Below are 21,279 nucleotides of genomic sequence, written 5' to 3'. Positions count from 1 at the left end.
AAACATTTGTAATTATGCACCATGGTATGCAATATCAAAACTCGCTACCAGCCGAGAGCACCAAGGGTTTATTTTTTATCGACCCGATTGCCATGCTGTTAGTGCCGTACACGACACATACATTCGCAGACCATTCATGTACAGAGTAGCTTCTCATCAGGCTGGCTTTTGAGCTTTCATTACGTCTCCGCGGGTGCACACCTTCCCGTCCTTCACGTCCCCCCCCGTAGCGTATGAGTTCCCTGCTAGCTGGCTGGCCACTATCTTCTGCACAAATCGGACCCACACCCCTCACGCTGCGTGTCGTCCATAACAACCAACTGCCGAACCAACGTGGCTATACGGCCTCCGTGATGGGGAAATGGCACCCACTGCTACTCCCTCCCCATCGTCGGGACTAGGCCAAAAAAAAAACCGTTGGCTGGCGCAATTTCATCGACCGACGAAATCGAAGGATTGGGGAAAAATGGGAGATCGGCTCAAATACCCTCGAAGAGTATCTGACCAAATCTTCCCGTGCAGGATTTGTCCTCGGGTCTGTCACAGTCGGCAACCCGACAGAGCTCAGCTGCTACTACAGCCAAACATCTTCACCATCTTCCCAAGTTAGTATCGTACAGGGTGTACTACACACCATGATACGGCCGTTGTACGCCGGATTCATGCACCCCGTCGCTTCACATATCCCCAACGGCTTCGCCGTACCCTGTTGCTGATCAGGGGGCTGTAGCTCCAGTAGCGCCGTACAGTACCTCGCTGTCGTATACCGCCGACCTACAGATGCTTCCGTACTGTCCGTGGGTACATTTGCAAAGGGGGGTCGTAGGGCCACACCCCACATAGGCCGACAAGAGCAGCCGGCCGGCAGGCCCTGGTAGCCTGTGGAGCAGTTGAAGGCAGGGGTGTCACCACCACCGGAGAAGCCGCCGGGCGTTGCGGGTGGAGGCGGAGGGCTGGGTGGCGAGCTGGGTGCCAGGGGGCCCATGCTGCCGTTCCGCGGGCAGCGGACGCCGCAGTAGTCCCAGTTGCGGCCCTGCAACGTCGTGTGACCGGACTTGAGGCGGCACCAGGAGCCCTGGGGGGCAGTGTGTCCGGGTGGTAGTGTGTCCGGGTGGTAGTGTGTCCGGGTGGTAGTGTGTCCGGGTGGTAGTGTGTCCGGGTGGTAGTGTGTCCGGGGGGTAGTGTGTCCGGGGTAGTGTTGACAGGCGGAGAGGTACAGGGGGGTTTAGGACTGGGAATGCAGTAGTTATTCATGAGGAATTTACTTTGATTGCATTAAATTATTTTCAAAGATCGTATGCACTTTAAAAACATGTTTATGTCGTATCGTTGCTGGTTCGTAGCCGACATGAAGATACATTTGTTTCATTATTACCAATTACGTTTAAACCGTGAAGACGCGAACATGATGGAGAGTTGCCCCATTAGGAAACATATAAGTTTCCTCCAGGGGTCCAAAGACGCATAAGGCCCCAAGGAACAGGCGGCAATGGATTGGCCGCGATCTGTGAGCCGTACACTGGACGACAAAGTACACCGTACCTGGGGGTCGTTGTCAGGGTTGGCACAGCCGTAGAAGATCCTGTCGTACTCCCCATTGACGTCCACCAGGGCCCATGGGTCACTGGTGCACGTGGATCCGGATTCCGTGGTTCCCCCGGGTCCGCAGGGGATCCTGGGGGTTGGGGGCCTGGGGAGTGGGAGGCGGGGTGTGACGGGGCGGGGTGGGGGCTTGAGATTAGATCGAGTTCGGATTCACGAGGATATACAACCTAATTCGACGTTTTCCGATTAACAATTTGGGTTTGGAGCATCTGGACTGATGATAACCAGGTTCCGTGCGGGGGGCTAGGGGGTCTAGGGTCGAGTTGGGCGGGTGGTGAAATGAATTTGAAAGTGGAAATTGGATTGAGCTGGTTTAAACTTTGTCAATTTGGGATGCGAGTAAACTAACCTAGCTAGGTTGGGTTGGCGGTTGCTGGTGCCGTACCAAAGATGGGTGGATCATCATGAAAAAAGAACGATGCTAGTCCGATGCCGTTGACGGTTATAGAGGCCGTGTTGCGTCAACGGAATAACGATCCTGGTCAGTTGGATGTAGGTGTAGTAAGGTTGTAGTGTACGGCAGGCACATGGCTAAACGAGCACAGGTGTGTTCTCCGGCTCGCGATGCAGCATTACCGCAGCATGAGCTTTATACACACCTACATAAATATAAATACATATGTACGTATGTACGTATGTACATATGCATGTCCGTGCTTACTTCGACGGTGCAGCTGGGACCGTCCGGAACCCGTCTGGCGTGCATCGCTCCTCCGTGGCATCCGCCGTGCAGTAGTCCCAATAGCCGTTAATGGCGGAAGGGCAGTTGCCGTCCTGCATCGGTGACGGCCGAGGTGTTGCGCGGGGATAGCTGAGGTGGTAGTGATGTTGCGGCCAGGGTGGAGGAACACACTGGCGGGGTTCTACACAAAAACACGTTGTAAATGCGCGGTGGTACAACTTAGGGTTCTTAGCCCGCCTCATCCCCCCACACCCCACCCGAGCAGCCCCGTCAACCTCCCGGCCACGCCCCCATCCCCAACCCCCCCCGCACGCACAGCCCTCTCCTGAATCCCGCCCTACCTGCTCCACCGGACACCACATGCCCTTACTGTCACCATCAGGATTGGCACACCCGTTGAGGTGCTGCCCCTGGTAGCTCCAGGTGCCCTTGCACTGACAGCCTGCCCGGGTGACCTGCATGCATGCACACGCGCGCGGATGCATGTACGCATGTATGTGTGTATGTGTGTGTGTTGAGCGAACCTTGGCCACGGTCAGGATTTCGGCACGCGAGTTACTTTACCAATGGAAGTAGTCCAGTGAGGATGTGTCTCTGTGTGTATATATATGTGTATATATATGTGTGTATATATGTGTGTATATATATGTGTGTGTATATATATATATGTGTGTGTATGCATGAGGGAGAAGAGCAGTGGTGGTTGAGGGCATATGATGTTCGTATCTGTGCTGCTGTGGAAGGGCTATACCCCCCGGGGACCTGGGCAGTTCAAAACTGATAAAATACCGGTATGACGATCTTTAAATGAGTCTGGTGATGCGGTAGTGGTTGTGGGTCTTGCAGTGGTGGCGCGGAACGAACGCAAAGCAAAACACAGGCCATCCTCGTACACACCATGCAAGGGCCTCCTTTATTGGCGGGGTTGGGGGCCTTGGGCGGGGCCTTGAAAGCAGCGGGGTTGAGGGCTCCGAAGTACTGCCCCCAAATGTACAGCTTGCGTTGAACCTGGTTCGCAAAGTTGTGCATGTACTGCATTTGACCTGTACGGCAATCATGATGATCTATGATGGTGATGATGTGGTGTGTAAAGAGGGAAGGAAAGGCACCGAAGCCGCCCTAGCAAGTTCGCCTCCCATCAGTCCCGCTAAGGTAGGACCCGACATGGAGGTTTGAAGTTTGCCTGGCAAGTCTAAACTTTTGCTGGAATGCTATTAAAATTAAGGTCATGATCAAGGTATTTGTGAAACGTGGAGCCGGAAAATGAGCAACAACTACGAGGCAAGGAAGTACAACAATAACGTTACCCTCCCCAACAAACAAAACAAGAGCCAGTTTCAGTTTCCGTCGGGTCTGTCGCTTCACCGACCTCAATATTATCCAGGACCTTCTCGCAGTGGACCGTGTTCCCCACCTGCCGTGGTGTGCCCCAGCGCGGCCACACACACGTCGTGTGTGTACGTGATGTAGTTGCCCAGCTCGTCGTTGCCGCGCTCCAAGGGGCAGGAGTCGAAGCCGTGGGTCGCATCAGCTGGCGGGATTCCCAGTCGGTTGGCCCACACCTGGAAGCCGCATTGTTGGAGGCAAAAGGGGGTTAGGGGAGGAGGAAAGGAGGAGGGGATGGAGGGCGGCCAACAGGGGGAGGGGACCAATACAGATGGGGAGGGGAGGGGAGAGCGGGTGAGCGGGTGGACGGGAGGGAGAGATGACAGACATGACATGCGTGCATGCACTCTCCCTTCGCGCCGTTCTGCACCTCTTCTCACGCATTTTTACAAGGCTGTCTAAAGTTGATCTGAGGTTTTTGTTCCTTATCAGCATTACCATCCCGTGAATGGTTGCATGTTGCGGTGGCGGCTGCTGTCACGCTCGACAAAGCTGTTCAGTTTACTGTCCTGGGCTCCCTACTCATCACGGTCATCATCATCATTCTATTTCCGCATCCATCAGGGATCAGTCCCCTAAGAAAAAAGACACACGCCTGGCGCAATCGTGCAGAGTCACAGCATGCATGTAAAGTCCTGACCGTTTCATTCTAGTATCATCATCATCAGCAGTAGCAGTCAAGTATTGTCAGTAGCAGTAAACAAGAGCAAGCGCAGCCGCCCACCACTCACTGTCATGACGAAGGCCCAGTCACTGCCCAGGTCCTTTTCGAAGACTTTCATGCAATAGGCGCGGGCAGCGGTTGAAAAGGCCCTTTGCTCGTACACAGGACCTGCAATACACACATACATACCGACCATGTGGCAGCGCGGTGGAAAGGCTTGCTCCCCAAAGGTGTCAAGGAGCCTTCTTCTCAGGTTGAAATGTTTTGTGGGTTGGACCACAGAGAAAAGCTTTCCTGCTGAACCTCTACAACATCGTGTCAGGCCATAGAGCCGTTTTTTTCCTTTTGCATTGCCAGGTGACATTGTGTAGTGTCCTGGGTATCACGGGATCTGACACCCCCCGATCGGTTCTTTTCTGCAAAAAGAAGTGATACAGCACATGACATCCCTGCCAGGTGACAACACGTCGTTATGTATGTATGTATGTATGCATCTAGACCACGACATGACGATGATTTGGACTATGCGCAATCAACGATGAATGAGGAGCAATTGGGTCTATGTACGACGTGCACACCTGTGCGGCACTCGTACAATACCTGCCACGATGGGTGTGTCCGCAATGCCGTCATCGCTGCCGCTGCTGCACACCGCCGCGTTTGCATTGGAGCGGCCGAAGGTGTGATATAGGCCCAAATGATGCCTGTATGCATGTATGTATGCATGCATATGCGCGTGGGAAAGAAGAGGGGAGGGCCATGTATTGAATGTGTGCGGGTACACGTACGAAAAGTAGTACGGCACAGTCCACAGTGTCAGCGTCTACTTCAGACCGGAGAGTAATACACAACATTTCTGCTATCTTATCCTTATCCTTGTCTTTACCAACGGCCACAGGGGACACTATCGCCTCCTTCATGCCCTCCCAAACCCGAACCAACACTCCATCTTGTGGTTCTTCATGGCACATCACGTGGAGATACTCCTACTCCATCATTCCCCTCAAAAGCCTTGGGGAAATCCTGCGCGCGTCCCACCATACATGCACATACACACACATGCACACATGCCCCACAGGTTCTCACATGATCTCATGCCACACGACCTTGGCGCCGTACTCCCAGCCCGCCACACTGTTCCACTGGGTGGTGTCCAAGACACTCCAGAGTACGGCCACATGGCCGGTAGTGATGTTGCTGGGAGAGGACGGCACCCAGCCATATCTGTACAGGAAGAACACGGTGGGTGGTGGTGGTGTACGGTTGACTGTACGGACATGTCGTTAGGTGTAGATCCACAGCCTGACAAGGCGGTAGAAGTAGTGCTGCTAGAAGTAATAATAGTACAGCGTGGCGATGAGTGATGCATAATATGTGGCACTTGCTTGCAACAAACGTTCGATTTGAATTGTTGGTAGCACATCGCTCAACACGAAGGAAAATCAAAAATCATCTAGAAAGCGATAGGATGGATGTCTTAATATAGCAATAAGTGTCTGGATGGTTGGATGAGCGTAGTAATGTATAAATGGATGCGTTGAAGGCTGCCTGGATGAATATGCCCAACCCGAAGGAGACATGGTGTACGGTACATGTACAGCGGATACGACACACGTACGGCACATACCCGGCAAATGATGCATTAGATCTATCACCCACAACGAAGACGTTAATAGAGCGAGGGTGATCCGCAGCTCCCTGATCGTTTTGGGGGTAAGGGGAAGGAAAGGGGCCAAAAGGGCGCACACGCACATACATCACATTTTTATGTCATCTATCTATTTCGGGCAGCCCTAGGCACTGGCCCTTGGGCCTTCGGCTCGTATGAGTCCGTTACACCTTTGGGGAGTAGCGCAACTGAAGGTGTATAACACACACACACACATACACACACATCAGCCGCAGGTGCAGAGGCGACGGTTGGTGTAGTTAGCGGTTGGTATAGTTAGCGGTTGGAAAGTTGGGGGTTGAACGGATGGAGACATTTTGGAGGGTTCTATCGCCCATTGAGCGGCCCCAAGAATTAAATGACCAGGACACCTTCCTCCCTCCTCACACGCACACACACACACGCCAAGGTGTGCCGCCATGCTCGTCCAAATGGACCAAGTGTGTCCTCGCACTAAGGACAGTGATGGTGCAGGCAGCCAGGCAGGTAGCAGAACTCCGCTGCCCTCACATCCTCCCCAAAACACATGTCTATGCTTTCCCGGCATCATCGAATAGGTGCCGTCCTATCGTTCATGGCTCCCTGGTTTTGTTGGGTACGGTCCCCTTCCCCGTACAGGCTCCTCCGGTACAGTCCGTACACACGTACACATGTACATACGTACATTGAGGACGTCAGCGCAGTCCCTGTACACGTAGTTGCCTCGTGAAGCGCACCCCAGCCAGGACGACCGACTGCCGCGCAGCAGGTACGGATTGCTGCGAGAGGAGAGCGGCGCCCAAGGAAAGGGCCAGGAGGGGAAAGGTCGCCATCGCAAGCAGGTCGCCATCGCTCACACCGTTCAAAAGAGTGCACACATTGACGGACCATACACTCTCACGAGCTGTCTATGGATGTCCCCTGCTCGGTAAAACAGCATCTGCATCGCCCTTTCGCAAGAATGCGCAAGTTAGGCTGAACGGCACATATATTTCGACCTGGACAGCAAGCGTGAGCTGTTAAACAGCTTGTGCTATTACGGGGCGCAGTGGGGCCTTATATCCCCTACATATGTTAATGGTGTTGTTATGTGGAATTTACAGTGTTAAGGAAAGGGGAGGATGTACGTCTGTCGGTCAGTCAGTAGTGGCAATATTCTCAGGGGGGCATAGTGCGACCACTCACGTTAGGGGGTCGTAACGGATTTCGTTTACGAAGAACTGAAACCTCGTAGGGAGGGCCATGGCGTTCACGACCCTGAGCAAGCGGTCCACGTAATCGGGGGACTTGTCCAGGTTGGGCGGCCCGTATGTGTCATCCTGCCTGCAGCAGCCCCCGCAGGAAATCGTACAGTCACAAAGAGATTGATGGTGGACATACGCGCCAGCTTACAGGGAGCACATGCGGTCGTGCAGGTCGTGAAACTGGTGGGCGCACTCTCCAGCTTTGCTACATGCTCTGGGTTGTAGTGACCATTTACTCATGATTGCCGTACATTCCCAGCACCACCGTCTGCGTACATGTATCGTACGATGTTTCTGTACCTGTACGACATTATGTGAAAAACCAGAGGTACGAGCACCCGTGGCAGCAGCGAGCTGTTGGCGGGCTTGAAAGCTGCTGGCAGCTTGGTTCGGAGCAGCGCCGCCGCCAGCGGTTGGGTTTGCTGCAGCCGCCGCCGTGCAGGGCCCGTCAGCACAATTGTCGTACGCTTGTCGAAAGGCACAGGGGCGGCTAGGGTGGAGAGGTTGCTCTTCGTACGGTGGTTATAGATTGGTAGGCTGTGCTGGGTTCGTGTGGAGGATCCGTTGGGGCGCGAGGTGGGAGGGCCGGGGCGCTTTAAAAGGGGGGCTGGTTTAAGGGACAGGAAAGAGAGGGCCACACAGAGGTACGGTAAGGACGCGGCTACTTGTGGGTTGATTTATCATTTTCAGCTCCCGGGCACCCTGACAAATAACACAATGACCCGCTGTAAGGCAACCGATAGCAATTCAACAACTCTTTGATAAATGACCGTCCATGGGCCCCCCCTCAGGCTTTTACGGACTGGCCCCCCACTTGTGTGTACGGGACTTGTAACTTCGGGTGCATGCATTCGCGCATGCAGCAAATGGTAGGTGGGGAAAAACAGAAAACACACGGGGGCTCACAACACCCTTTCTGCAGTGCAATCGCATCGTCTTTTGGCATTGCAGCAATCACGTGTGCCACTGTATGCACTGTATGCACACATGTAGTGTGTATGACCTGAGCTTGCGACAATTGTATGTAATGTCGTACCTTACCCGTACTTGTTACGTACCTAGACATCGCACCCAAGTCAAAGTGTCCGTCCAGTCGGTTCATGATGTCCCGAAGCTCGTCACTCGCAGCCATTAGACGCATTAACACACCGTACAGATTAGATACGAGCACTGGCAATGTGTCCGGGTCGTACAGCTTGCGGAGCTCGTCCACGTACGGCGCCATAGTGGGGCTGGACAACACGGCGTCCACCTAGCCGACCACATGAACGAATGGGGTTTAAACAGAGTTGAATTGCGGAATTGTGTGGGTTACTATTAAGTGTTCCCAAGTTGGATTAAGGCGGCAAAGTGCACTAGATTGCGCTGGCGTTAAATTCATTTCGCTCGTTTCCTCCAAGTCTTAAAAGATGAATGTACGGGGCCAGATATCAAAGCTAGGTGTGTATCCCCAAAACTGTACGTCTTGGCCATCATCAGCCCCCGCGGAGAAGGAAATGCCGTACTCCAACAAACCGGGCCCACGGCTGCAAAAGGAACGTTTGTTAGTGCGCTGCCCGCATCCCGTCCCAGTCCCTCCCATTCTGCACCTCCTTAATAGCCTTGCAGCCTGTCCACCACCGCCCCTTACCACGTCAGCAACGACCTTCCTGGCACGCGCCTGAGCCTCCTCCTCCTCCTGCAGGGGAGGTCAAGGATTGGTTGGGCATGTAGGTGCATGGGGCCCAGTGCGGTGGTTAGAAAATAAGAACCCGCCGCGAACCCAGACCACACACAGCAGCTAATAGCTGGCTGCTAGGGTATTTAATTGGGAGGAGAGTTAGGTAAGGCTTACACCCGCAACATGCGGCACTTCTATATCCGCAGTCTCTTTCCCTTAACACACAAACACACACATACACACATACACACATACACACATACACACAGACACACAGACACACATACACACAAACACACAAACACACAGACACACAGACACACAAACACAGAGACACACAGACACACAGACACACAGACACACAGACACACAGACACACAGACACACAGACACACAGACACACAGACACACAGACACACAGACACACAGACACACAGACACACAGACACACAGACACACAGACACACAGACACACAGACACACAGACACACAGACACACAGACACACAGACACACAGACACACAGACACACAGACACACAGACACACAGACACACAGACACACAGACACACAGACACACAGACACACAGACACACAGACACACAGACACACAGACACACAGACACACAGACACACAGACACACAGACACACAGACACACAGACACACAGACACACAGACACACAGACACACAGACACACAGACACACAGACACACAGACACACAGACACACAGACACACAGACACACAGACACACAGACACACAGACATACACCGCACCAGCCGCTGCATGCACCCGCACCCCATCTAACTGAGCCTTCCCGGCAGCCAACCCGCCAGTACGTGGGCGTATCCGAAGGCCTCTGGAAAATACCTGTTGCCGCATCAGATCTTGACCGCCATCGAGTGTGCCCCCAGCGGAGCCCCCAAGGCCAAGCACCTTGCCCCCCACCGTGATGGTCGCGTTGGGCAGCGCCTCCAGCTGCTGCCGTACTTGAGACACCACGCCGTGCAAATTGTTGACGATGGTGAGCACGTGACTCTGGTAGTCGAATAAGCCCTGTGCCGGATGCGACCCGGAGGGTGTGTGTTGTAAGGAAATATATATCGCTTACATCAAAGCATTATTGTGCGGGTAGATACATAATAAGATTGTGCAATCCAAGGGAAGATATGTGTGATATGTGCGCAGTTTGGGGGAAATATCGCTTTTGCCAAAACACGTCGAGCAAGTGGTAAGCATGCGGTATGTGCATATCTCGATGGTAACGCGTATGGATGGCCTGGCAGGCCAAACTTTTATAAGTCTCAAGCACGCATACGAGTAATCTCCCCTTTTCATCGCGCCCACACAGAACGTATACGTACATACATACCTGGGTACACAAATGCTCAGTAGAGGCCATGCCGCCGTACGACCAAGGGTTTTCATGTGCACTTGGCTGTTAGTTATGCTGGCATGTATGCAGGGCATTGGAGGTGCGTGAACTGGGCTGCGATGTCACTACCGCCATCTCCCTCGCCAGGTGTCAACAAGGGGGCCTTTCCCCAGAGATCACACGGCCAGGCCAGAGGTCACGTACGGCCACGTACACTTTGGTATCCCCACGCACACGTTGAAGTACCTTTTGACATTCACCGGGGACCCCCTGTCTCAGGTACGTCAAATTTGTCACGCACTGACGTACCTGTGCCAGCTGCGACAGGGTGTCGATGGTTGCCGCCAGGGAACGGGTGTCCACTTTATTTTCCTGACGAGGGGGGTCGTGCACACATATGCGGGCGCGTGAATTCGGGTTCACAAATCCCCATGGGTGCCCCATGGGTTGGCGGGTCCTGGACCTGCATGGCACGATGGTTGTGGCCGCAATAATGCTTGCACCCACTGCGAGCCAGGTCTATCTCTAGCCGTCACCCCCTCCCCACAGAAGAAGCGTTTCATAGCCTTGCTGCACGTGTGGATACTATACGCACACACACGGACCTAAATCATCGCCTGAATTTCTAGGTTGAGCCGTGCGTGCAACCTTTCCGTTTCCACCGTTCCGCTGCTTCACTACTGCACCCCGAGGATTTGCCTTTCAGGGGTGGCGCTTGCTGCCCTGCCTAACATTAAGAGACTCGTTCTGCTGCACACGAACACCACAGCTGGATCCTCCGTATTCTTTATCAAAGGCGGGGGCTTACCACCTCCTAGCACTATTGTGCAGATACGTGCACGTGATCAATACTCTGTCCTTGTGATCCAGCTTCGATACAAACAGTGCGGGGTGAAGATGTACTGATAATTCCTTCGGATTGGAATCATTAATTCTTCCTGCTTTGGTACGGAGTCTACGGACCCTTGACCATGCAAAACACATACATGCTTGTCAGAAGGCCCACCTCGAACCACGTTTCCAGCAAGACCTGTATCGCTTGCGGCTGAATGGATGTGTTGTTGAGCCCTACTGCCGGTAGCAGATCCGCAAGCAGCTGTGAAATAGGGCCCCTTCGAGAAAGCTGCACATGAAGGAGGCAGGCGGAGCACAGGCAGGCAAACACGGGGGCAGAGAGGAAAGGAAATTGCGTATCTGCGGGGTGCCTAGCGAGGGCCCTTAGTAGCGTGAAAAAAAGGAAAGCGGTAATGCCTGTTCAGGTAGCCGTGTTCAGGTAGCCGTGGCCTCAATCAACGCATAAAAGTAGTACGGTGCAGCTGCCCTCGACTCCGCTGAACCTCGCGTGCGGTGCTGGACCATCTTGCAGCAGTATGGGCGTTTCGAGGGAACAAATAGTGTTTTTTGGAGATTGTCGCCACAGACATTATTATTCAGCGAACTTTGTTCTGGGCACAACTGGCAAGGTTCATTGAGGACACAACTGGCAAGGCCGGTATCCAGCAGCCAGCGGACGTTGCTGCTGTAAGCATAGAAGCCTTGGCGTGAAGCTTGTGGACTAGGATTCCTTATAAGAGCTACGTTATGTTGGGTATGCCCTTTTTCTGTATTGTGGTTTTACCTGCATCAAGTAGCTTTCGATGAGCTCTTTTGTATTCGCTTCCTGCATATCCACTGGGATGTACTGCATCAGCTTGTTCTTGACGTACGTCATGTTGGGGACAGTGCGACTAACGGGTGATGCGTCGGATGCTGGGGTCTGGAAACGAGTAGAGAGTGAGAAAGGATTGAGCACAGGGCCAGCATCAGTATTGAGACCGCGGCGGCGGGAGGACAGAAAAAGATTTTGATGAAAGAAAAACATTTATAATCACTAGTTAGGTTGAGCGCAAGACCACAGCTAGGTACCGAACGCAGCGTTAAAGAGCCGTCAGAGTCGCCAAGTCGAACGCTTAGCGACGGGCGAGCGATGTCGCGAGCAAGGCGCGGCAGATCCCGAGCCGCTAACAGGAGCAACGGTAAGTAAGCAGAGTAAACAGCGGTAAGGAAATTAATCTTGTAGGAGTATTAGATTTATTCGATCATCTTATTATCTACACATACGGAGAGTTTAGTTTCCGTACACGCAACCTTACCTCGTTCTTTTTTGTCCCTATCCCAAGACCGATTCCAAGACCAATGGCCATACCGAGCACCGACAAAATTGTTATTATAATAACTGCAATAACGAACCATCGCGGTGCCTGGGAACTCCTTTTTCTTGTGTCGCCAGCCGGAGAAGGAGGATCCTGAGCATCGATAAACGAAAATGGCTGCGCAGAATGTTAGGAGGGCATGCCTATGCAACAATGAATGCTGAATAATAATCTACTGTCCTCGCTGCGCGGTTCGGGGGTACGGGAGAGGAAGGGACGCGCGAATGCCTGAGCTCCACGCATCGTCCAAGCTAGCAGTATAAAATATTTACCTTCTCTATTACGATGCTTCCTGTATACACGGGATTATGCGCCATGCCTGATTGTTGATTGACGGACGCGCTGCTTGCGCCCTTAAACTGTGTTCTTTTCGACTCGTCAGAAGGTTCAAGCCGTATAAATATATGTTCTTTAGGATTCGATTATAAGAATTGAAGCAACGTTAGGCCTGTCGACGGCCCCAAACCTAGTCTAGCCGTTCCCGTCACACTCAACAGATATGCATTGGAGTTCATGACGATTAATAATATGTGCTTGAGAATATGCTTAAATGTCTGTCAACGTGGGCATGCCTACACGCTTCCACAGTGCCAAACTTACAACGAGAACAGTTGTCCGTACGCAAAGGGTCGTACTGTGTGTCTAAGCTGCAAGAACAGCAAGGTGTGGCTTCATTTTATGTACAAGGAAGACGCATACCTGTCACGGAGAATAGATTGTGCAGTAAGCAGACTTACACCTCTTATACAAGCCTACACGGCTGCAGCAGAAATCAAGCCTAACGTAGACGTTCATATAAGAGTATAGGAGGATGCCTAACAAATCTAAAGACGGACCTTATAGCACAAACTTGCCACCGCTGAATGAAGACGAGGTACGCACACATGCGCGTGAGCACAAGCTACAAGATATATGTATATGTTCAATGTTTATAAAACTGAAAGCTTAAAATTGTCAAAGCCGATGGAGGTCAGTCTTTGGGTTACATTTGGCCGCGATAAGGCTGGAGCCACGTTAACCTGCCTGCAGTTGGAGATGTGTCGGAAAGCATTCAACATGTTTGATAAGGAGTCCAGCGGAACCATTGATACGAAGGATCTACGGACCGCGCTGTCCGCCTTGGGTCAAAACCCGTCGGAGGAGGAGATGTTCGTCATGATAAGCCAGGTGGATTATCGATGCGCTTGAGGCCATCGAAGGCCAGAGTTTAAGCCCGGTGCAACGAGGTTGGGTCACAAGGCGCGAATAGGGCATGGGCTGTATGTGGCAGGTCACTTGGGGGGGTGAGGGGAGGTCTTCAGCCCGCTTGGCTCTGCGAACCCCGGCGCCTGCACGTTGGCCCGCCTTAATAACTTCGAGAAGGTAGCTGTGTGCGTGTGTGTGTGTGTGTGTGTGTGTGTGTGTGCTTACTGGGTTGTCCCGTCTCACCCCGGCCCGGTCGCCGGAACCCTATCGTGCAGGTCGATGAGGAGGGCAGCCGCTGCATCGAGTTCACCGAGTTCGTGCGGGTCATCCAGTTCAACAAGGCCCTCTCTGCGCGGGACGCGGACGAACTGGACACGCTGGACGCATTTGCGGCTCTGGGCGGCAATGTAGGTTCGGCTCCGGAGCGAAGGAATCAATGCCTCCATCCTAATTCATGTGCATTATGGTTCCGAAGGATGATCTACCACAAGGGGAAAGTGGGCGGCATTGCAGCGGGGCTAGATGTGTGGTGATGGTAGCAGCTACGGAATCAGGCGGTGGGGCGAGGGAAGCACCGCGGGCCCCGCGGGCGCCTGAGCGCAAGTAGCTGCGGGGACCGGGGATGGACTGGGAAGTGATCGGGGCGTGATCGGGGTAAAGTGGCGCGGTACATGGCGCGGTATTGGGCAGCGCCCCTGTATGCTTGAGCTGGGGCTGGGACAAGAAATGGGAACGGGTGTTGGGTGTTGGGTGCAGCAGCTTCTGGGAAGCTGGTGCAAGGTCCTTAAGCACCTCCGTGGTTTACTGCTCATCGCCGAGCTTGTGGTGTTGAGAGTCCTCGTGGTCCAGGGAGGGGAGCCCTTCCCGGGGTTTTTATGTACGGCGGGGAACCCAAGGGGCAGTGCTCGTTGGAAAGGCAATGATGTTTACTCGGGGAAAAGCTCCGAAATCATGCTCCGAAATGTTCGGCGGATTGGTTTTGGGCTAGTGTGTGGCAAGCTCTATCGTGTGCGCTCTCAGCCTCTCAGCAGCTCTCCATTCGTTTCTTTCGTTCCGGAAAAACTACCGCGGGGTGTATGACTCAGATTTGTCCCGGCATTCCTCAGCTGCACGCTTTATCATCTTGTGCATGGAAGTCCTATCCCACATGAGCCACCTCCGCCGCGCGTCTATCATCACTTCCCTCTCCCCACTGCTGTTGCTGCTGCTGCTGCTTGCCCACGCAGATCGATCGCACGGGGAAGATCTCCATAGATAAGCTCAAATCCATTTGCGAGGTGAGGTTGCGGAGAAGGGCTCAAATGGGTGTGTGTGGGGACAGAGGGTTTTAAGGAAACCAGTTCCGGACCTTTCCGGGGGCTGTTCGTACTCACGGCTCACCTGCACATGGGCGACTAGTGCTGACCCCGGCAGGGTCCTGCTGCGCCATCCGGCGGTAACCCACTCTGTCCTCCTGAATGCAGGAGTTTGAACTAACGATCAACCTGGACCGAGTTGCGAAAGACGCGGAGCATGAAATCAACGGCACGCTCACGTACGAGGAGTTTAAAGCTGTGTTGTCTTGAGGTCTTTTTGTGCTAGCCGCGGTGCTGGCGCTGGTGATGCGGTTGCGTTTAAAGGCAAGGCCAAGGCGGCTTTGTTTGTTTTCCCAGTGCTGCGCTATTGATATGTGCAGTCTACTCAGAGGATATCGGTATCGGTTGTTGAGGTTGGTTCTCCGAGGTGAACCTTAAGGTGGTGAAACCCTGGTGTTATATGGTCCTGTGTGTATTGTGTGTGTGTGTGTGTGTGTGTGTGTTACATGGTTGGGGGGTGCGTGACGCCATACCTGTAAAACTACCCATACGAGCCGAAGGCCCAAGGGTGTTTTGCATCCGGGCATTTCGATGCTCGCCTGGGGCGACGGGTCGTAGCATCGAGGCCCTCTTTCATTCACTGCATGGCTAGGTGGCCTGGGGGCGGAAGATGTGAGGGGGGGGAGGCTCTGAAAAGGGGCTGCATATCGGCTACCGTACTCACGGTGGCGCGCAATTGACAGCGGCTGTTGATCTGCCAGTTTGCGCGCTCGTGCCATTGTATGGCTCTGCCGGTGTTGACGTGCTAGGTGTAGGAGTGGGCCCATATCTGGGGGTGACACGCTTAGTAGGAGTTGGCGCCCTGGCCCCGCTCGATGCGGGTACAGCTCCTGACCATGGCATGGTTAAGGTTAGGTTTGGTGCTGCTTTCAGTGACTGTCTCTTAGCGACTCAGGCATGCAGGTGACACAATGTGCTGCGGTAGCTCTGTGCGGAGTTAGCTGGGAGTGGGGAGTTGGCATCGAAGCCACACAAAATTAAGTGAGTCGTGCGTGATAGCACAATGAATGTTCGCAGGGTTGAGGCCCCTGACCTTTAAGGGGATGAATAACGGTGGACATGGTTTGGTGTCAAACGGGACGGTGTCGCGCCTGGCTCGGGCTGCTTCATTGCCGGCATGCGGAACCCAATTCCATGCATGGGGCCTGTGCGTCGTGTCAGGTGTCTTCACTGTCGTTTCATGCACGGAACGGATACATGCGCCATTTTTGCAGAGCTGGTGTGCGACCCGGCTGGCTGGGCGTCGAAAATATCGCCAACGGGGCTTCACCACAGGATGGGGTCATGACTTGACATGCCTCCATGTGACACACGTCACAGACGCGCCGCCGGCAACCCAGGTCCAGACTAACAGCCCATCCTTGCGTCACCACGGCCACAAATTAGCCTTTGACCCTAACTACAGCCCCTAACTAACCACCAGCGGCACCACCCAGCGAAGGAAAATATGGTGCGTTCGCAGCTGGCAAAGCCGCCGTCTATATGTAGACCGCCGAAGCATAACAATAGGGTTGTAGCTGATAGATAGGTGTGTGGCTGGCGCCCGCCGCGGATTTCATGCGGAAGGCAGACCCTGATAGGGTAACATATCTTAAACAAGCCATTGTATCACCAAACCATTGATATTATGCCAGCACCAAAAGCATTTATTGAAAACGGGCTGGACGTTGGCAGAGTGGGCCACATCCGAATCCTACCGGGTATTATAGAATAGATGACATTAAAAGAGGATTGTCAGGGCCCACATCCATTGGACGTGTTTAGGCCAGCAAGTGAATTGCATACTTGGAGCTCGATATCCGTGCATGCCTGCACAGCCTTACGAACGGTGCCACACCTCAACAAGACGAGGTTGCTCCAAATTACACAACGTTCTTTCTAGCAGCAGAGAAGTCACGCTCGTGCAAGCCAGTCAGGCAATACAGTACGGTAAAAGAGCAGTAGGAGACAGGTACATCTGCTTATGCGGCGCCCTCGGGCTTGCCAGCTTCAGCCTTGGTCTCCCCGGGGGTGGCGGTCTTGCCCGACAGCGTGTGGCTACCTTCCCCGAGTATCAGCGGCAGCCCGTTCTTCGAGTTGCCAACCACCACAATCTGCACGATAGAGGGTGATAGTACAAGGGCACATTCAGTTGAGGCGAAAGGGATGGCTTGAGGAGTCTGAAGGTGAAGACACACAGTCACCATCCCAACCTAGGTTGACGACGCGGTGTCCTGCGAGGCGCGTTTCAGCGCTGGCCCTCCACGTAGCTTTAAATTTGAGCATATGTTTGGGTGATATTGCGGATCAGATGATTAGGAAGTACCTTGGCGTTTGCGGAGTTTGCAAGCCTTTCCGTCGCTTCGATGCCCTTCCACTCCAGAAGCGCGTCGCTAATCCCCTGTGGGTGCGTGCGTGTATCCGAGCACCGAGTCCAGTAAGCGGGCGGGAAGAATTCGTTAGCCAGGTTGCCTGTCCCATAAACTCGCCTCGCAAATTCCAGGTGCCCAACATAGGTTCGAAGCTGCGGTTGCCCCCTCAGGTAATCGCATCCTCCAAAAACAAACAAAACATCATAACACAGTTTTTATCGCGTCCTTGTCTTCATTACCTCCCGTCAGGCTCCCTAGCTCGGGAGAACCCGGCTGCTCCTATTGCTGATGTACATCGGCCCCCACTGGGAAATGAGGAAATGAAACGGGTCGATAAAAACAATTTCTGATTTCTGCAGCATGGCCTTTCCCCTTGCTGCTCTCACGTTTCCATGTTCACCCAGCTGTCAGTCCATTTGTCAGCCGAGCCTCCCCGCCCCTCGTCAGGAAGTCACAGCTTACTTGTGACACGATGCTTTGGAAGTCAGAAATGCCCTGAGCCTCGATACGCTTGCGCTCAGCCTCCTGACGCTCTGCAGCCAGAAAGGGGGAAAGGTGCGAATGGCGAAGACAACCGGACGACCCGCGAGCAGTTTTCGGTTGCCCAGCGCTAACAACAACAGGCAACAGGCGCTACACCGTGAAAGGAGAGAAAGAGAGAAGAGAGAGAAAAGTGAGACGAAAGACTCAGTGACTCCAACACCCTCTCACACGCATATCGCACAATCGTTTGCATGCGGCTGGCCCCCTGTGCAAACAGAGCCCTGAAGGTCCCCATCTTGCCTTTCATAAGCACGAACTCCATGCGCTGACTGTCCTGCTCGGCCATGAGCTTCTGCTCGATAGCGGTGGTCACCAGTTTCTGCACGGGCGGTACAATACATCACATAAAAAAATTCCTTTAGCAACATTCTGGTTTTTTGTACAGTAAACCCTAAGTTGCCGTTTCGCCTGCCGCACCGGGCACCAAAGTGAGTCACACACATCCACTACTGGCCAAAGTTGAAGCAGTGACCCCGCCTTCTGTTCCGTCAACCCCTGGTACCAGCTGACAGACTTCACACAGTCGCCTGTGGTTCATCTTAAGAGTCCCCCCTACTTCACACAGTCTGACACACAAGCAAGCCAGGGCAGCATGGGGCCCGGATGACCCCTCGGACGCCGCCTCACCGGCAGTACCACTTTCCGCAGCAAGGCCTGCTCGATTTCGATGCCGCGAACAGCCAGCTTGCCGTTGAGGTGGTCCTTAATGTTGGTCGACAGCTCGTCACGGCTAGCCGAGTATAAGGTTTTGGATGACACGCTAGCGGTGAGGCTTCGAACAGTGGAGGTGACCTCGGGCAGCAAAACCACCTGCGTGCAACGTCAAGTGCGACATCGAGTGCGATTCGGTTAAATAAGACGTGTTACGTTGCGTGTGGAAAAAAGGTTTGTGGTCTTGCAGGTATCCTGAATATGTTAGTTCGGGATTTCTGTGCGCATTTCTGTGCGCATTTCTGTGCGCAGCTTCCATGACAAGAACTCTGTTGTTTCAATCCATCAGGCGGTTCGTCCGATTTTTTTATTCCTACTTCTTAGCTTTCTCCGCTGCAGGAGAGACCCAGCACCCACCTCCTTGTAGTTGTTGCCGACTGTCAGGTAGAGGTCTCGCACCATGTTAGGGTGGATGCGGTGGAGGATGGAAACTGAGGGATCGGGAGATGCCGGGGGGTTGGGAGGAATTCGGGAATATGAGGGATGGGGTTGGGGTTGGAGCAGTCGGTGGATGTGGAGGGCACAAGTCGTGAGATGAAGCACCATCGAAACCGGTCCTTGGGCCCTTGAGACACAACAGGAGAGGTTAAAAGGGCACCTCGAGGAAGCGCTCTGGGGTGCCAGATTCAGTAGATTGGGCCTAGTCTCGACACCCACGCCCTCCTACTCTTGGCATTACCAGCTTTTACCGTAATTGTTTTTGCACAAGGCACCGCATGTTATTGCACTCTCGAGGATGGGCGTAGCTCTGCCCGATCCAGGTGTGCCCCCATGATTCGGAGATGCACCCATGCATGGATTTGCATGTATTATCAGCCGTGTGCGTGCGGGCCCCCTTGCGCTCATGGCTTACCATCCAGCTCAACGATAAGGCCCTCGTTCGTGGGCACATTGAGGGTCAGTTCCATGAGTTGAGTCTTGAGTGAAAAGCTATGGATAGTGCTGTACAAGGTCTTGACGTGCAACCCCGCGGAGATCGTGTTTTTGGGCACATATCCTGCACGGGGCGATTCACGACAGCGGCCGTAGGGCAGAGGGATCTTCCTTTACAAATGTAGATCATGACAGAGCATGCAGAGTTATATGGTAGGACAGTGGACGGATATCTACGGTAACGGTACGGTAACCGCACACGCCGGGATGGCTAGTAGACGTGTCAGATGCTCGGCCCCCGTGCGGCGCTGCGTTTGCCCAGCTAGGGTATCTGCTTCCACTCGGCTCCTTACCAAAAAAATCAACCACAGCCAGGTGTCCAGCCGGAATGCTTACAATAGGTTGTCCGATAAGTATAGCGATAAGCAGAAGTACTGAAAAAATGAGTATCGCAATTTGCCTGCATTTCAACAGCACAATCGCTTAGTCTGAACCGCTATCAAAGGAAATATACATGAAGCCACAATGCTCATTTCGACTGTAAATGAAGTTTGAAATTTACAAATATCTCATAATGGCTAACACAGGAAATCCGCAAGGGACAGAAGAAAAGTTAAGCCCTGAAGCTAGCACAATATCGGATTCTCGGCAAAGCCCCCAATTGCGTATCGGCGCTTACCGAGGACTCAATGGTAGCTCTTTATTGGGAGCAGGCTTCTTTATATCCTTTCCTGTCAAGTCTTCGATACATTGGTATGGCTGAGCCTTCATGCTGGGCCGCCTCCGGTTTGGTCGATGCTCCAACTGTTATGACCCTCGAGTATGAATAACGGTGGACAAAGAAGTAGCAGCTTCGTCTGCCAGTAAAGCAGAAAAAGATCAGCAAGACGCGACGCGCATAAGCTTGCTCTTCCTCCTGAGATTCAAACAAACAAAATCCAAGCCAATGAAATAAGGAGCTCCAAGAATGCCTACCTTTCGTAATGTGACAGCCGTCGATGTGCTAGATGCATGTAACGTTTGACGTTTGTACGAGCAAATGACTCTCAGCTTCTCACACCTTCAAAGAATGCGCGCATAGGCAGAAGGTTCATCTACTGTATAAGAGACTTTTCAACCCTCTTGATTTGTATAATATTTATGCAGAAGTGAGCTTTCACGCGCCAGGTGACGAACATGTCCCGGCTTCTAATTAACGTGGTGTTGCGCAGCGTCCTTTCCTTCGCATATGGAGGACCAAGCAAGCTTAGAATGCTTCCTGCTGTAAGTTGGAGGTAGCGGCAAGCCATGTCAACTTGGATAGTGAAGTGGGCCTTTTTTACAAGCTTCACGACAGAAACACGCCAACCCCGCCGGGGTTACCCCGGGGGGAAAGACCCGGAGGGGAACGGCCCAAGGTCTGGGTCGGGTAGGGGCAGCTATAGCCAAAGCTCCGAGTTAAATTTATCACGCGTTACCGAATGACATGAAAAGCGCATGTGCCCATTTTGTCAAGCGATACAGTAAAACTTTCGCCATACCCAGTCAGTGCTCCAACCGTGCCTTCGTGTCCTGCTGCGCATGCCATGAGCCGTGACCGCACACGCGCCATTTCGTGTGCGATCACTCCGCCTTTAGCCGTCCAGCCCTTGCCGTTGCATGGTCCGCCAAATGAGCCAAACTTGCATCCAAGATCTCAGATCGGAGGCTCCGGCCATGGTGCTACACTCCGAGGAAGAGGATTCGCACAACCCATACGTTCTCACAGCCCTCTGTGTCAAGGACTTTGCTCTTGATCTTTCTTTTATCGCTTGATGCCAACCC

At 53.3% G+C, this 21,279-nt stretch overlaps 3 protein-coding genes across 3 annotated transcripts; 1 reads left to right on the top strand and 2 right to left on the bottom strand.

Moving 5' to 3' along the window:
- Positions 1-574: 574 nt before the first annotated feature.
- On the bottom strand, positions 575-12,775 carry VOLCADRAFT_88810 (uncharacterized protein; the record flags this gene model as incomplete). Its single annotated transcript, XM_002948400.1, has 20 exons — positions 575-1,075; positions 1,543-1,690; positions 2,267-2,379; positions 2,629-2,742; positions 3,185-3,330; positions 3,702-3,849; positions 4,405-4,505; positions 4,938-5,041; positions 5,424-5,561; positions 6,723-6,764; positions 7,171-7,308; positions 7,530-7,771; positions 8,266-8,481; positions 8,860-8,907; positions 9,690-9,947; positions 10,576-10,638; positions 11,273-11,389; positions 11,885-12,022; positions 12,399-12,575; positions 12,731-12,775. 20 exons carry the CDS (start codon positions 12,773-12,775, stop codon positions 575-577), a joined length of 2,997 nt encoding a protein of 998 aa, XP_002948446.1.
- A 396-nt stretch (positions 12,776-13,171) lies between these two features.
- Positions 13,172-16,224, top strand: VOLCADRAFT_73778 (uncharacterized protein). The gene is made up of 5 exons (XM_002948530.1): positions 13,172-13,332; positions 13,488-13,625; positions 13,919-14,050; positions 14,870-14,920; positions 15,107-16,224. Exons 1-5 carry the CDS (start codon positions 13,270-13,272, stop codon positions 15,206-15,208), a joined length of 486 nt encoding a protein of 161 aa, XP_002948576.1. The 5' UTR covers positions 13,172-13,269; the 3' UTR covers positions 15,209-16,224.
- On the bottom strand, positions 16,195-20,447 carry VOLCADRAFT_103905 (uncharacterized protein). Its single transcript, XM_002948399.1, has 9 exons — positions 20,156-20,447; positions 19,830-19,936; positions 19,457-19,600; positions 18,961-19,034; positions 18,520-18,702; positions 18,133-18,211; positions 17,812-17,882; positions 17,304-17,378; positions 16,195-17,091 (listed from the first exon to the last, which is right to left on the bottom strand). Exons 1-9 carry the CDS (start codon positions 20,245-20,247, stop codon positions 16,960-16,962), a joined length of 957 nt encoding a protein of 318 aa, XP_002948445.1. The 5' UTR covers positions 20,248-20,447; the 3' UTR covers positions 16,195-16,959.
- Between the last annotated feature and the right edge of the window lie 832 nt (positions 20,448-21,279).

Source organism: Volvox carteri (assembly GCF_000143455.1).
Source record: "Volvox carteri f. nagariensis unplaced genomic scaffold VOLCAscaffold_10, whole genome shotgun sequence".
Lineage (NCBI taxonomy): Eukaryota > Viridiplantae > Chlorophyta > Chlorophyceae > Chlamydomonadales > Volvocaceae > Volvox > Volvox carteri.
Note: the sequence above shows the minus strand (reverse complement) of the source record. Positions and strands in the feature narration are given on the sequence as shown.

Excerpts from the sequence above, each read along its gene's own strand:
- VOLCADRAFT_103905 (XM_002948399.1), bottom strand. The coding sequence starts at position 20,247 with ATGAAGGCTCAGCCATACCAATGTATCGAAGACTTGACAGGAAAGGAT. Across the intron at positions 18,212-18,519 it reads TGCGGAAAGTGGTACTGCCG|AAACTGGTGACCACCGCTAT; the intron begins GTGAGGCGGCGT and ends CCGCCCGTGCAG. Across the intron at positions 17,883-18,132 it reads GGAGTTCGTGCTTATGAAAG|AGCGTCAGGAGGCTGAGCGC; the intron begins GCAAGATGGGGA and ends TTCTGGCTGCAG.
- VOLCADRAFT_73778 (XM_002948530.1), top strand. The coding sequence starts at position 13,270 with ATGCCTAACAAATCTAAAGACGGACCTTATAGCACAAACTTGCCACCG. Across the intron at positions 13,333-13,487 it reads CACCGCTGAATGAAGACGAG|TTGGAGATGTGTCGGAAAGC; the intron begins GTACGCACACAT and ends ACCTGCCTGCAG. Across the intron at positions 13,626-13,918 it reads TGTTCGTCATGATAAGCCAG|GTCGATGAGGAGGGCAGCCG; the intron begins GTGGATTATCGA and ends CCTATCGTGCAG.